General features: G+C 38.0%; 1 protein-coding gene across 4 annotated transcripts in view; it reads right to left on the bottom strand.

Moving 5' to 3' along the window:
• ZFYVE28 (zinc finger FYVE-type containing 28) overlaps nt 1–16,227 on the bottom strand; it is a 147,199-nt gene that overhangs the window by 81,098 nt on the left and 49,874 nt on the right. For all 4 annotated transcript variants that reach the window (XM_083861471.1, XM_083861470.1, XM_083861469.1 and 1 more), the window contains exon 2: nt 1,094–1,234. In XM_083861471.1, coding sequence (XP_083717597.1) covers nt 1,094–1,234 — 141 coding nt within the window. The remainder of the gene's footprint in view (nt 1–1,093; nt 1,235–16,227) is intronic.

A 16,227-nucleotide genomic window follows, 5' to 3' on the forward strand; every position in this document is an offset into this window, starting at 1 on the left:
AAAGAATTTGACTAGAACATTTGTGAAACATTCAGTACTGGAGGCTTTGTAGAAGTGAGATAAATATATGTTAAGGGTGGCTTAGATACAGCAGTTCTGTCACACAGAAGACTGAAGTCTTCCTCTGAAGATAACTTTCATATCTATTTTTTTTTTTTTCACTCCAAGTCACTGCATTTTTAATTGTTAATAAACTTAGAGCTTCCAGTTTGGTAATCCCTTAAATGCACATTTTTCTCTAGGAACAATACAGTAGGAAATTGTGAAGATATTCAAAGTCAACAGAAGTATTAAAATTGTTTCTGACAGAACAATACATTCACTGTCTACTCTTTTTCCGTAAGTGTTCTTACAAAGCTGTACTTTTAACATTTAGTTTTCTTGCAAGCAAACACAGAGCACCTGACTGTTTTTTTTTTTTTCAACAGACTCAGCTAACCTAATAGGAGCATTTCCTACAATGATCAAGGCACTTTTCTTGAAACTCATCTTAACATGATTAGTGATGAAATTTTTCCACATAATGAAGTTTAGTACATTTTACTAGGAGTAACAGGAAGAAATTTTAGCAAGGGTGAACCAAAATACATTGTTTACACTTAAATGCATCATATTTTACCTGGTGGAGATGTAAATGCGTATTTATTACTAAGGTCCTTCCACTTAAAATTGTCCTGAGGTGACAGCAAACATTCACATTTCATACTGAAATCCTCATACCACCTAAGCATCATATTTTAGACTTGAAGCTACTTCAGCAGCTACAAATGACATGGCTATTTTTTGCTGCTTGAAATTTTGAAATATTTCTTATGTCCTGTAAGCTCTGTATGCTTATTTTATATAAAGGAAATGAAATTTATAATGTGTACTCTTATTCAGGGAAAGCATCAACACTCTTAAATGAGATGTAGGAAATTTAATTTATGGATAATATTTTCAAGAATATACCCTTTAAAGTAAGGAAAGGCATGCATCTAACAATGGTTTATTTTAAAAAGCTCTGACAATAAAAATTAATACAAAAATATTAATGTAATATTAAATGTACATAAAAATCCCAGTGAAATGAGGAAGTTGCCACTTCGATTACCTGACAGGAGCGAAACTGGTTGACCAGCAGTGTACATCTCTGTGGGTCTTTTCTTCCATCCAAACTGTCCAGTTCAGCTGCTACTTGATTTAGTTCCTCATCAGCATAGTAGAACTGAGCAAGGAGCTGTGGGTCTGTTCTCTGTATTGGAGACATGGACAATATTACATTACTTTCGCAAAAAAAACCCAAACCAAACCCCCAAAACTAAAACAACTTCAGCCAGTTGTATTTACTGTGATTTTTTTTTTTTTTTAACGTGTAAGCCAGATAAGCAGTATGGCAGCATGGAAAAGACTGATACTGAGATTATTTACACACACTTAAATTTTTTTTCTACTTTGAAGAAAAAAATAAAACCCTCTCAAAAAACATCTCACATAAATCTGAGACATTACTCAGCTACCATTATCTCCAAAACCACTCTGACATTCTCACTTCTTGTGGCATAATTATCTGGAGGAGTAAACAACTGAATCAGAAGGTTTGTTTATTAAACAGAAGCAGACTGCAGCTCTAGGCAGAGCAAGACAAAGTTGCTTTCCAAGTTAAAACAAACAAACTATACCCCCAAACCTATCGAGCAATGGAATAATCTATCAAGCACCATGGTAATCTTTGCAGCATGGTCTGGTCAGAATCCTCCCTTTGAGCATCACAAGAATGAAGCCACAGAAAAGAAAGGCACTGAATCTACCAGGGCCAAACACTTTACAACACTAAGAACAATATCACTAAACATGGCATTACAGAGAGAAAACTATGTGACAACTCTTTCAGGTGGCAAAGAATAGAATCATCAATGGATTTTTGGCTACATTAAAACAAAGCAGCAACTAAAAAAAAAAAGACCAAATGAATAAAGGAATGTCTCCTCAAAAACAATAGGAAAAGTTTGCACCACAAAAGGATTTTTTTAAACATTAACAGCTAGGAATCTGGTTTTAGCATCTTAAGAGTAAGCTGTCAAAAATCTACACTCCTGAAAAATGTCTCCACTATAGCCCTGATATAAAGGTGCCCAGGGAGAAGGATAGAGCTTTTGATATATGGTCAGGGAAACAAAATTCAAAATGAATGATAATAAGAGGGAGAGCATGTAATTGAACTACTAAATTTTACACTGTTTAATTCTAAACTTCTGTATTTATAGTCAAGCTCAGCAAAGCATTTCTTTAAGCATTCCCTACCCGATGACTTTTATGTTTTCCTTCAGCTTTTATCCACAACCATTAAGACCTTCTAAACAAAGTTAATAAACAAAGATGTAGGAGTCTGTGTATGGAATTGTGACAAAGCACGACTGCTGATTTTTAAGAATCTAAATTGCATTTCAGAAGCGAAATAGGCAATTTTTTAAGACTGGTCTCAAGCAAAACAAGCATGCCTGAGACACTTAGCTCCCACATGGCTGATTTTTTTCAGCTGAAGGAACAAAAGTTTTAATTGAGTTCTCTCAACTGTGTTGTGTTTGGTGTGGATTAGTAGTGTGATCTTTGATTAATTGTGTCAATCATATGTGGTCCCTGGCAAGTTGAAACTGCATGAAACTCTAAATCTCTTCACAGGGGGCCACTTAAAGCAAATAAAACACAAGTTTACAAATTCAATTTACTGCAGTACGTAACAGAAAATTAGGGATAGTGCCAAGTTCAATGCCAATTTTTATTTTCAGTTCATGCAAAATATGGTTCAAATAATTTATTTCAAATTTCTTACCATTCTTTGGCAGAGTAAGAACTAGCACTTCCCATCCTTAGTACTAAAATTAATAGAAAGACTTAATTTGAAAACATATCATGGAGGACCTACCACTTATCCTGGTAGTTTGTTTCAGGAAATCATCCCACTGAACAACAAATTAATGAAACTAACTTCTTGTTTTGATTTTCTAGACTTCAGCAATACTGCTCATTCCGCCTTATTCCACCTCAGCAGCAAGTACTTGCATTAGTTCTATTTGCCAATTTCTGTATTCACTGACTGCAGTAACCCCATTTACCATATAATCACTATAGGATGCACTTATGGGTTTGGGATTTCTGGGGAGAATTTTTGTTTGGTGGCACAGGAAGTTTTTTGTATATGATGATATTGCTGTTATTATCCCAACACCCTCTTGAGTACGAGCTCTCCAGGCAGGAGTCTCATTCTACAAGTACACCTTGCATTCCTTCTGCCCAATGCCTCTTTATATTCCACAGACTCAGCCCATCAAATGGTCCCCATTTTCCTGAGTATCTTTATTGCCAGCACAATGTAACACACCCCTGGAGAACATCCTCCACAGATTTGAACCATCACCTCATATATGGATCATAACTTGCTGTCCCTATTTGTATACTAGACACAAAACTATCATGCCAGTACCAAGACAGGAATCAGCACACCACAAATTAAAGGAAAAAACTCTCCAATGAAATAAAATAACTCACATGTTATATAATAACACACCATTCTTTTATTTCCTGAAAGATCACTCACTGAATAATTATTTTAACGATTTTTACTTTTTATTAAGTTCCACTCAACAGGCCAGATAGCAAGATCAGAAGATGCCTTCCTGACATTCACAAAGTCAGTATAAAACTGTCCATAAGAAAAGCCTTGTACAAATTATTGAACCAGTTGCATTCTGGCTTTACCCATCAAGCCTGACCAATGAACAGTGACTAGGATTAGGTTAGTTCAGTTTATTGCATAATGAATTCTGATCTGATTTTTCAAAAAGGATTTAAATGGACTATAAGAGAATGTTAAAAACATCTTAAATCAAGAGACGTGTTAGCTACAGGTTATTAGATAAATAACAGGTCTGTAGAATTATATATTGCATGTTATCAGAGGAAAATATGCTATTCTCACGTCTTGTAATGAGCTGGTACACCAAAACCAGAAACTGTGGCTAAAAAATAGTGGCAACTAACAGAGAGGAAAAAATTCTAGCACAGACTTCTAAACATGAGACAGAGACCAAAAAATAAACTACCAACAAGAAGCCAGGGTGCCAACAGACCAATCTCAAACCACAAAGTAATTCTGGAATCTAAGAATCACTTTAAAAAACACATTTACAGAAACGAGGGTGGTTCTCAGTGACACGTCCTCTTTTTGAAAGAAAATTGCAAGCACTTTTTGCATGATTTTTAACAGCAGCTTTGAGGTATCAATACCACCTTTTTTTGAGTAACACAAAACGTGCGTCATCTTAGAACTGACAGGAGCCCATAATTTGAACGTTAAAGAGAATTTTTCCCCCAGGTTTCCATGATCTTTTGTAGAGAAATAGCGATTATTTTTTTCAGGCTTTTTTCTTCTACTGAGATCACAACAGGAATGCAGCCACCACCACCACAAAAAAAGATATGATGATCCCAAATAAGCCAAAGAACAGACAGAAGCAAGGGAACCATGCAAATGAGCAAGATCCCAGTCAGTGATAGCATGATCTTCTGAAGTCTGCCAGCCGCCCTCTGGAAAATAATATCCATTATTTTTGAATTGCTCATGTAAAGTCTTCAGAACAACAGCTAAAACACAACCCTGCTTAAAATAAAGTCCATGGACTTGAAAGGCTCCAGATCTCCCACTGTTCACTGGCATTCTCCCAGCACTAAGCATTTTGTTTTTTCCACATACTCAGGAACCCTGACTTGATTCCTATGGAAAGAAACTATACAGAAAAGCAGTAATTATACGCCTTTGCTGATGGTAAATCCAGACTGCCTTTTGACATGGGAACAAAGTAAACCTACATCCATTGGGGTAACTTTTCAAGGAGCATTTGGTAGAAGGCGCATTTTACACAAATGCATGTATTTTATACACATTGTATGAAATGCTTTCACAATCACAGGACTGGTGACAGTCCATGTGTAATACTTTTAACTGCTGCAGGGTCCAAATGACACAACCCTTCCTTTACCAGGAAGGTTAAACATGAACTGCTTGCTCAACCATTCCTATTCTGCTACAGCTCCAACAGCTGAAGTGAAAGGTTTTAGAGAGGCCATGACACTCACATCAGAGGAACTGTCTTGCATCTACACAGCCTTCTTTATTAATCCCCCCGTGATAAGGGAAAGGGCGGTTTTAGAAGCCTGGACAGTAAGGAGTCAATGCATTGCTATGCCACAAACACCCATTTCTCACTCAAGTGAGAACATTAGAACAGGATGTGCCTGTGCAAACACAGGGCAGCACCTTTCTGGAGCTAATTTTCCCATTCAGGTCCATGGTGAGCACACAAAATAAAGTGGAGAAGCATGGAGGTGGGGTCAAGACTTGATACTTGGAGAATCCCCTCCCTGGGAAGGGATCCAGGCATTTCCATGCCAGCTGAATGTATATAACCTACAAACTTTTTGTTTCATGGGCCCTCACTCCCAATGGATCACATCTGGGACCACTAGTACAGCAAAACAGTGATCAAGCCTCATCACTGGATCCACAGGTGCTGACATCTTTCCTCTCAACTATCTACTCTTATCCTTTCTTTCTTTCCCTCACGTATTTAGTGATATTTTATACTTCTATAGAAGAGAAACAAAATTCCCACATACTTTCCACAGCAATTGAATTGTTTTAAAATAAATCTGCCTCAAATACACTGCTCACTCAGTGTCTTTTCACCCTAATTCGGCTCAAGGATTTTATTAACAGGAATCTCAGCCTCCCTCAGAGGCAGGTCAGAATAGTAGTGTGTCTCTAATAAGGAGAGTCCAGTTGTTCTCAGTCTAAATCTGCTGCCTACTATATTTTCAGGGAAAGGAAAGAGGCACAGGATCAACCTCAAACTTTCCATTCCCCAAAATAAGTGCTGCCATTATCAGACACTCCCAAATATGAGCAATTACTGCATAGCACAGAAATTTTAAAAAGGGACTTCCCAAGTGAAAGCACATTCCCTTTAGGATGAGAATTTATGAAAGCTATAGGTTAGAAACTTGCTTCTATCTGCAGTGTTCAGAAAATGATGCTTCTGTATTGGAAAATAACTCCTTGTACCAGCTGGCAATGTGGTCTGTGCAAAAGGTAAAATTAGGCCCTAAAAACTTCAAATACAGGCACTGATGAGCCAACTCAGTATTTTCAAAACTTACAAGTGACATTGTATATAACTAGTTTTAAGCTAATTAAATTTAACTAAGACTTATATAGCATTTTAAGACGGAAAAAAATTATTGTTCAAAAGTGACAGAAATTAGGCACAAAGTCTGAAGTTTACGTATCCCCATTATGAAAATGTAACGCACTTACAGCAACAGAAACTCAGTCAATTGACAACTTTTTACACCAGTCACAGTTGCAGTAGTAGATTTAACTGGCAGGTGACAAATTCCAAAGACTGAAGGTACTTCCTCAAAAGGGATACCAGCAAGTAGCTACATCTGATTATTTTTCATCTCACATGTAAGCAAGTGTATTCACATCCTTCCTCTGGACAGGCACTTTTCATTAATTTCCAAATGCTGATAAATAGCAAGAAGAAACAATAGTTCTCTAACAAGCAGATGAGTCAAAAATTCTGGCATTTAACTGTCAGAAGGTTTAAGAGCAAAAATATTTCTTTATACTAAATGAAAAAGGAACTGCTGTTCCAAGTTCATAGTCATATGCAGAGGGGTGTTGTTTGGTTTGGGGCTTTTACTTAGTTTGTGGTATTTTCCTTTTAGTCTACTATCTGAAGTGCTATCTGTTAAAGAAAAAAAGGAAAAAACTCCCTCAACAGTCATATTTTGTACAATGTCATGAAGAGAAAGGACTTGGAGATGAAGACAACAATTGGTAATTGGTCACGAGGATATGTAAAAAAAAAAACAAAACACTGTAAAAAAAGCTACAGCCTGGTTAAAGCTTTGCCAGCTGCTCTGTGTTTATCTATAGAATATCATTACACAAGCAAGAAAGACAGGTGAACAGCTTGTTAACACAATAAAATGCTAGCAGCACCTTAAGCAAAAAGACAAACAAAACAAACAACCCCAGTGAGATAATGATTCATAGGACAACAAAAAGCAGGTGGATAGATTTTTCCAATGTTCTCTATATTGGGTGTAATTCCAACCCCCTAAAAAGGAAAATCTTATAACGGTTATGCTGAACTAGAGTACCAAACATCTGAGACTGCCATGCTGTCGGTTTTCACTCATGATAGATTAGGTCAGTGTACGTAGTTTCTATTTTTGAGTGTTCATCATACTAATCTGGAAAAGCACGTGCTCAAATCCATATTTTCTGGGGGAAGCACATAAGCATATGCTGAATACAAATTACTGAAGCTTTTGGACATCTATTCTGCAGAACAGGAGTGCTCTGCAGCTGAGCCACAGCCTTGATTTCTAGGAAAGAACATGGACCCCAGAAGAGAAAGGGATTTTGCTATAGGGAAGGGATGGAGCATCCACTTCTACCAAGTGAAGGGTGGGTAACCTTCAAGGCTGCCTACTCATCCAACCTATGGCAGGCTATTTTTAATTAGCAAGAAATTAACCTTACCCATATTGCACCTGTTTTGCTCATGATGGCAACTGGGGAGTGATTTCCCTGTCTTTATCCTGACCCACAAGCTTTTTCATCCTGTTTTCTTTCCCCGGCCTGTTGTGAACAGGAATGAGAGAATGGTGGGGTGGGCACCCAGCAGCCAGACAAGGTCAACCTACTCCTCTGAACTTGGAAAACACTTATCCAAAGCCTCCTCCAGCAGCTAATATCTCAGAGTCTGACCTTAAGCTAATCAGATTTCATTGCCGGCTGTTGCAAGAACATCAAGTTTAAAGAACAAATATTTACTTAGAAACAAATTCAGCTTGTCAGGATACATATTGAAATATACAAATTACTCTTTAAATGTTTGTTTTTTTCTCTGAATGCTTTTATGTAGTTTGTTTCAGATTTGTCTAGATTTTTGTATTTAAACATTACACTAAGCATCTCTTCAAACAAAATTGACCCTGCAGCGCTTTTAGTGATTTGTTACCTATCAAGAGGAAAATAGCCAATTTAGCTCCCTGGGCTTGTTGATCGATTACTTTCAATTCCAGATGTACAGCCCCCACCTTACACAGAGGAATCGTGTGGCATTTGGAAGTGGCAACCAGCAATTTATCCTGCAGCAATGCAAACCATCCTGCCACACTACATCTTCACAACTTACTGCATTAGAGGATTTTCAACCCACTCTAGTTATGTTAACCAATGTCTAATAGATGTGTCTCAATATTTATTGCAACTCCTAAATAGCTAGGCAAACAATGACCTCTTCTTAGACATGTCAAACATGTTATTACATTACTATAACCTTTTTTCCTTTCAGCACCAGACTTTTGTTCTAAAAAAAACCCAACCAAACCAAATAAGCAAAGCTCCAACAAGAGGGAAACCTGACCCAGCGAGTTCGAGCCTGCTGACTGTAAGAGTTGCTCCACAGTCCTTCTCAGGTATTAACAGGCATAGCACAGTCCTTAGTTTTCTCATGTTCAAAGCACATCTTGATTTTTCTTCGGCTCAGCAAACTGAGGGTGAGTCTGAGGTGTTCCATATCGTATTTTAATAAAAGCACCATCATCTGTGTAAAGCTGCTCATACATAACCTCATTTGCCTTGTAGGAGACTTTCAATAAGCTCAAGATGAACACCTTGACAGATGTTTGGGATTTAACTACCTTGGCATCGTATCAGCAGCACAATCAATCATTGCAACAAGAAGATTTCATCAAAACTTTGTTCTGAAGTGCATCTGTTCAGACCTGGTGATGAAAGAAACTGCTCGTACAGCCCTCAGCACAAAAACTTTTCCCAGCTTCTGCCTTCTGACGATCACTTCAAATGAATGTTTGCATAAGTAAATCTTTTTGATCTTATTTCCACTACTTCAGCTAAATCATAGAAACAAGTAGCTTTCCAAGTGCCATCATCAGTCACACAGTGTTTCCTACTCTGTTTTCCAGGTAACATCAAGCTTCAGTGGTTGGTGTCCCATGTTCACCAGAGCACTCATCAGTGGAGATTCACCCATGTCTAACCAGGAAAATACTCCAGACAGTCCTCAATCTCAAGGATTTAACAAGTCTCCACTTCCTTGTAGGCAGAGCCTACCTACAGTTTTGGGGAACTTTTAGAAACTTCATTGTTTTAGTATCTTTTTTCCAAGCACACTGTACCATAAATAGTGGCTTTGAAAATTACCAGAACATGAGCAAGAGGAAAGCCAAAGGAAAGGCATCAGACAGACCAACCAACAACAGGACTACACAGGACTTTAAACCATGTGTAAAACTTTTGAAGCAGTCCAACAACAACAAAATACATTTAAATACACAAAAAGCACGTATTTGCTGGAGACAGGAAATTGGATGATAGTGCATGGCAGAAGGCTCCCATGCATCCCTGCTCCCACTCCCTGCTGAATTGAGTATTTTTTTCCTCAATTAGGCATTCACAGGTCTTTTCAGATAATATCTTCAAGGTCTGTCCTTGGTCTCCTGGTCACGCAGAAAATCTCTCCTGGGAGACAAATGGGTTTGTACAGCTATTCCTGTTTTCTGTGCTAGCTCAGCATATAGTTTGAATTTGACCACTTCTCCTCATCAGCATGCATGTTAGATAAGCTCTATCAGTCTTCAGCTATTCTCCACCCCAAACTGCTCCTTTTAAATCAAGAGCAAGAATGCACAAAAACTAAGCAGAAGTTAAATGCAACTGTGAATGCTTTTCAGGCTTATATTCTCCTAGTATGAACAGTTCTATAGCCATTTATTGAGAGGAACAATAAAACAAAAAAATCCAAACACAACACAAAACAAACACAAACCCTCTAGTCAACACAGATTAGTGAGTCATAGAAGGATTTAAAAATCACACATTGTTTCTTCTGGCAAGATCAAGTTTCTCTGACCTGGCTGCTGCCTGTTTATAAAAAACCAACATAATTATGGCACTACCTATTTAATGAATGGACACTTTCTCCACATTCTTGACACAGCTTTCAGAAAAGCTATTACACATCCACTCTATTGCCTACTGGCCTTTATTGACCAGCAATATCACTTTCACATAACTGGTGGCTGTCCCCAAAAGCATTCTGCAAACTTCTGGTTGCCAGGTATTTCTATAGAATGCTAAATGACCAAAGAGACAGAACTAATACTAAAAGGAAATGCATTATCAGTAAGGTTTACTGCAAAATTTACAATGCCTTGGATAGAATATGATTCCAACTAGTTTTCCTTTACTATATTTGATAATAATATTGAAAAACAACACTACATTGGAGATGCCACAAACAGAAGGAGAAATGTGATGTTCGAAAAACAAAGCTAGCTTAAGTAATGCAAAAATGCTAGCTTATTCAAGTAAAAATTCACTTCTATTTCTATGTAAAAACCTACTGCAGGTCTTTATCAGCAGACAGTAGAAATCTTTACCTTCCAGCACAGCTGAATATCCTCTCTACCATCCTTGCACTACACAGGCTCTACACTCCAGTCAGGCTCCAGAAATGAACACCAACTAGAGGCCATACCAAAATCACAGAACGACTCAAGACACCTCTCACATGTCATGGGGCAAAGAATTCCAGTGCTTCCAAAGCCTTAAGGAAGGACACCTGCTGAAGCAGCTTTATTTCAATCACATAACAGGTTAAATTTTTCCACTGGTTTCACTCTGAGTACTGCATTTGACACAAGGTTCAGTATAAATCCAGTCTTCGATCAAAGCTATTAATTTATTCACAGCTGTGAAACAGTGAATATTTTTCCCTAAGCAACATAAAATCTAAGTGTCAAAGGTTTCCTGATATTTCTGAAATCCAAGTTCTTAATTATTGCCATTAATTTCAAGACTGCTCTAAAAACAGTAACAGCTGCATCCAGCTTTCTAACCTGCAGTCACACAACGACATTCCTTGCCCAAAACATGGGAATTTGCTTTAAAACAGACAAGAACAACCATAGGCATTCTCCTATTCCTCATTTTTTCTGTGCTCTAGCCTATCTGTTTTGTGTAACAAATGCAAAGTGAAAGTCAGAACCTGGAAGAACTTTCCCACAGTGGTCTTGCCTAAACCAGACACAAATCTCTCCAGCCCAATCAGTATTTTGTTGTTCCATTCCAAGGTTCAAAGATGAGATCTCAGGATCCCTCTAGATCTGCCAGGAGCATAATGGTACAATTTCCTTCTGAAGGCAAGAGACACCAGTTCAAGCCTACTGAAATAAAAATCTTTTTTTTACCCTTTCTTACTATCTCAGAGACAAACTGCCTTGCATCTGAATTTAGCTCCAGCTTTTTCCATTTTGCTCCCTCCAGCAGTGGTTGGTTACACCATACCTGAGCCACAGCTCTGCTTTAATTTCCAAAATCCAGTGTGTACGACACAGGCGAGCCTGCAGACTGAAAATGCCTGCAGAGCTTCAGGGACTACCAATGATGATCTAAAAAAAATCTCAATGCATTATTAAACACAAGCCTCCTGCTTTTAATACAGATGACCCAAGAAACTGTGGAAAAATACTTAAAGGAAACCCGTATTTTACACCTTTGTTGCATCCTGCAAACACAGTCAAAGTAATTTATTGAAAAGTCTTACAGTAAAATGTTTTTGGTTATTCCTCCAAGCAGTTACCTCACCTAGTCAGGCAACACTTTCCTCATGTACTGAATATTTTACAACTCCTAACACTCTGTTGCTTTTCCTTACCAAGTTACAGGTAAAACATAGCATTTTCTGTTCAAAGAAAATATAGTGAAGACCAACAGTGATTTTTTTAAACTGCATATATTATAATACCATAAATCATGTTTTTCTGCTATTTATTTTCCTTGATATATTTTTTACATTATTTGTCATTATTGATGAGACATATAGAAAATCATTACGAGATAGGCTAAAAGAGAGTAGATCTAATTAAAGGTCCTGTTTGGGAAGACACATTAACTTCAGAGATGATGTCATCACATCCCAAAATTCTACTGTGGGCACAAACAGCATTCAAAACCATAACTAATATCCATATTCAAAGTATGTGTTGGGAAAAATTTTATTCATTTACTTTTTTGTTTATTTATTTGAGAGAAAAAAGGAAGTCCAGAATTTATCAACTGGAAATGACAGGCAAAAGAATATAACTTGGAACTTATGAGGTCTGGGGATATGCATGTATTTTCAAGGGCCATCGAAGATTATTTATATTCAGCAAAACACAATTATGATTTTGAAATGGACTGAAAATAGAAATGTAAATCAAGCTGGCAGTATATTTCTACTCTCTAAGCAGCTACTGCTTGGTTGTTTGTGTCACTACCTACACAAGCCTAAGGACTAGTCAGGACCCAATACAACCTGAGACAAAAAAAGGGCACAACCTATGGGGGAGGGGGGAAGCGTGGGTCTAATCACAGTTAGATGGTAAAAGTACTGACTGATTACAACACAATAACTCATTATAGGGATATGTATTTAAATATTAATTCCACATTCAGCAAAATAATCTGCCAAAAATTTATGGCAAAAAATCCCAGGTGTTACATGAATGCAGATTGTTTCAGAAAGACCACTTTGAGAGAGGCAGCTCCACATTTAAATTACATAAAATCCATATGTGAAATGTAATGATCACTGTTTAACGCGTCACTGAATGCTGGAAGTGCTGCAATGAGGAAGGCAACAAAAACCTGAAGATAAAAGAACAATCAAAAGTACTAAGACAGAGCCAAACTCAGCACTAGTGTTGAGAACAGAGCAAACACAGGAAACTAAGATATAACTGAAAAGATGGATTTATAAACCCAACACAAACTTTCCTCTTTGAAAAACATCTTGAAGCTCCACAGTAAACCCAGCCCTTCTCACTGGTATCCTCCGACCATCAAATCCAAAGCTAAATTGGATTTGTGATGAATGCAAGCCTCCTGACAAAACAAACCCTTTTCAGTGGTGCCCAGGCACAGGACAAGCAGCAATGGCCATAAAATAAAACACAAAAAGTTTCACTTCAACATGAGGAACTTTACATGGGCAGGGCACTGGAACAGGCTGCCCAGGGAGGTCATGGACTCTCCCCCTGTTGAGACATCAAAAATCCACCTGAACACATTCCTATGTAACCTTCCCTAGGTGTCCCTGCCTTGGCAGGGATGTTGGACTGGATGATCTCCAGAGGTCCCTTCCAACCCTAAACTATTCTGTAAATTGAATTATGACAATTACATTAATAGCCCTTGTATATATAAAATTGTATTAGTAAAGGAAAACTTCAAGAAAGCAATGCAAGTTATTTTATGCCATAAAGGAAAAACTAAATTACCTGTGAAGTCAGACTTGCTAAATTACCAGAAGAGCTACTATAAACATCTTTATTTCCCATGAAATAATTTCATTATGCAAAACAGGAAAAACCAGGAGACTGCTAGACTTCCTAATGATTATATATAATGTTTCTTACCACAGAGTTGTTTGCATTTGTGAGGCACAGACATAGAAAACCTCTCTTAAAGCAGCTTAGTGATGCTGTGGTCCGCCACCCCACACCCCCCCATCCTCAGGGTGCCATTTGTTCCTCTGTGGTGGCACAGGAGTGACTCTGTTCCTGCCCAGCTGGACCCACGCTCAGCCCAGTACTCCAGGTGGCCCAACAGAGCCTTGTGATTCCCAAAAGAGAAAAAGGGAGAAATTGCTCTTACACTTAATTTCTCTCTGAGCAAATAGTTGCATAAAAACATGTACAGCACTTAAAGAAAGATATACTGCAGGAAAACAAAAACCCCCAAAATCAGAATTTAAAGAGAAAAGTTCCTTTTCTCTTCATTCTGCTCAGGCCAGCATGGATTCAGAATTTCTCTGTGCATATTGCCCTCTGCAACAGATGGGAAAACTCTCCAGCAGAGCAGTGTTGTACACTTCAGTAATTAATTGTAGAGGACAACATGACTCTCATACATTTCATTTTACATGCTGAAGAATTTATTCTGACTTGCAATGGCTGACACTCCAATAAAGCCCTGCCTTAGTACCTCACCACACACATCGCCCAGTACAGGAGACTGCAATTCGAAAACTGACACTGCCCTTATAGCTAACCTTCTCAACCATGTCAAGTTCCAAAAAACCCCGACTATAACAAAATATTATCACAAAAACTTACTGTTTCACAGCAACTGGAGTAAACCACTTGAAATTACAAAAGCAAGCTTTTCACTCACTCTCTAGAAGAACCCAAAGTCTCTTTCATGCTGCCACAAGACAGATTTACTGATCTGTATACAAGGCAAAAAAAAAAATTGCTGGTTGCCATTGGAAAAGTTCACATAAAGCACCAAACTGACAGATTGAACTGATTTCTGATAATGAACTGATAGAACAACTCTTAAAAATACTTCTTAACTCTTCGCTTACTCTACTTATCTCACATACACAAAACAGGTTTTTTTCAACATCAACTTTTTCAGTGGCACCTTGAAAGAGTGGCTATAGAAACAATTCTAAACACATTTCAGGTGGACCTCAGTCACTAATATTCTTTTATATACTTTGACGACACATGAATATTCATTCTTAGTGAGAAATTAAACATATCTGAGCTTCTGAAGGAGGTAGTTTATTGATTAATATTCCCACGTGATTTACTGAGTCCTTTCACAGGTTTCTAAACCCTTACCCAGCCTAAGCAGAAACTCCACCTAGATTAGAATAACATGCTCTGAGGATTTTTTCCCCATTCATAAAATCAGCACAGTTCCTAGCTGGGAAGAGAGTCAAAAGTAGCAGTTTTTCAGACTATTTCTCAGATTTGTCTGTCAGCTTGTGCCAAGAAAAATTACACTTAGGCATAAGCAGCCTCAGCACCCCAGAAAGAGAGAGGAAAAAAAGTATAGTGCCAGAGTCCAGAGGAAAACCAAAGTTTGACAGAGTCAAATCACAGCCCATTCCCCTGAGAACTGGGCATTAAGTATTTGGTCCAGTTTTAATGAGTCTACGCCTGTGCAGGAGAAAGACCCCACATGAGACCATGAAGACAAAGTAAAAAGAAAGACCAAATCCTGCAAAGACAAAGCAGAGCCTGGAACCAACATATTGCAGACACTGCCTTCAGAACTTTCCCATTCTATGCAGCAGATGGCTTAGCTACACCAAAATACTTCTGAAGTACAAGATGTGTTCATTCATGGAAGCTCTTGTTACTTGATTTTCCCATTTGTCCTCTAGGATCAGGCTGCTGAGGCAGCCCTCTGCCAGCATGCTATTTCTCCTCAGAAAAATATTAACAGACTGAAGTGGAAAAGCTGACATCATACCTGATGGCTCCAAAATTACACACGGATTAGCAGGCTTGGCCTATCCAAAAAAAAACCCCAACCAAACAAGAAAGAAAACAATAAACAAAACCAAACCAAAAGCAACCAAAAAGACCTGAATCCACAACAAAAAAACAAATTCACACAGGAAAACAGGCAAAATGTAAAGAACCAAGGCTGATTTTAAGAAAAAAGAGTAGCCATGTGCTAGGGGAGATAGATGTACTGGTTTAGTTGGCCACTACCATAAGCTTGCCCTGAGAGAGAAGCCTATGAACTGCTTCTTGCACCAAGAGCCCATGAACTGAGATCAAACCAATCGAGACTGAAACACTGCTGGGACAGTGAAAGAGAGAAATGGCAGAGATAGAGAGAAGAAGCTCCTTGAAACTACATCTAGTACTGGGACAAGGTTTGTGTCAATTTTTTCCCCAATAACTGATGGAAAAACCTTGGATTAAAGCCACATTCTGCCTGCAGTACAGATTCACTGAATATACTAAACACATTCCAAAAAAACCTAATCCTCACTTGTATATTGGCAATATCTCATGCAAGACACCAATCTTCCTGCATGAAGCCAAAACCAACAACCAGCAGTTCATGATTATTACTGTGAATTCATCAAGAAACCAGCAATTACAGCATATGTTGTTTTGATTATAAGAGAGAGAAGTGAAAAGGACACTTCCCATTCTGAAGAGAAAAAATAATCTAGTCAGTGGAATTTAATTACTTTCTCTAAGTGTAAGTAGTTTTAGTAGTAACATATTGCAGGATGCATTCATTCAAGTGTATACACTGGTGGATTTACTTTTCCTAATGCCTTGAAATCACTG

Source organism: Zosterops lateralis (assembly GCF_965231275.1).
Source record: "Zosterops lateralis genome assembly, chromosome: 5".
NCBI classification, from domain to species: domain Eukaryota; kingdom Metazoa; phylum Chordata; class Aves; order Passeriformes; family Zosteropidae; genus Zosterops; species Zosterops lateralis.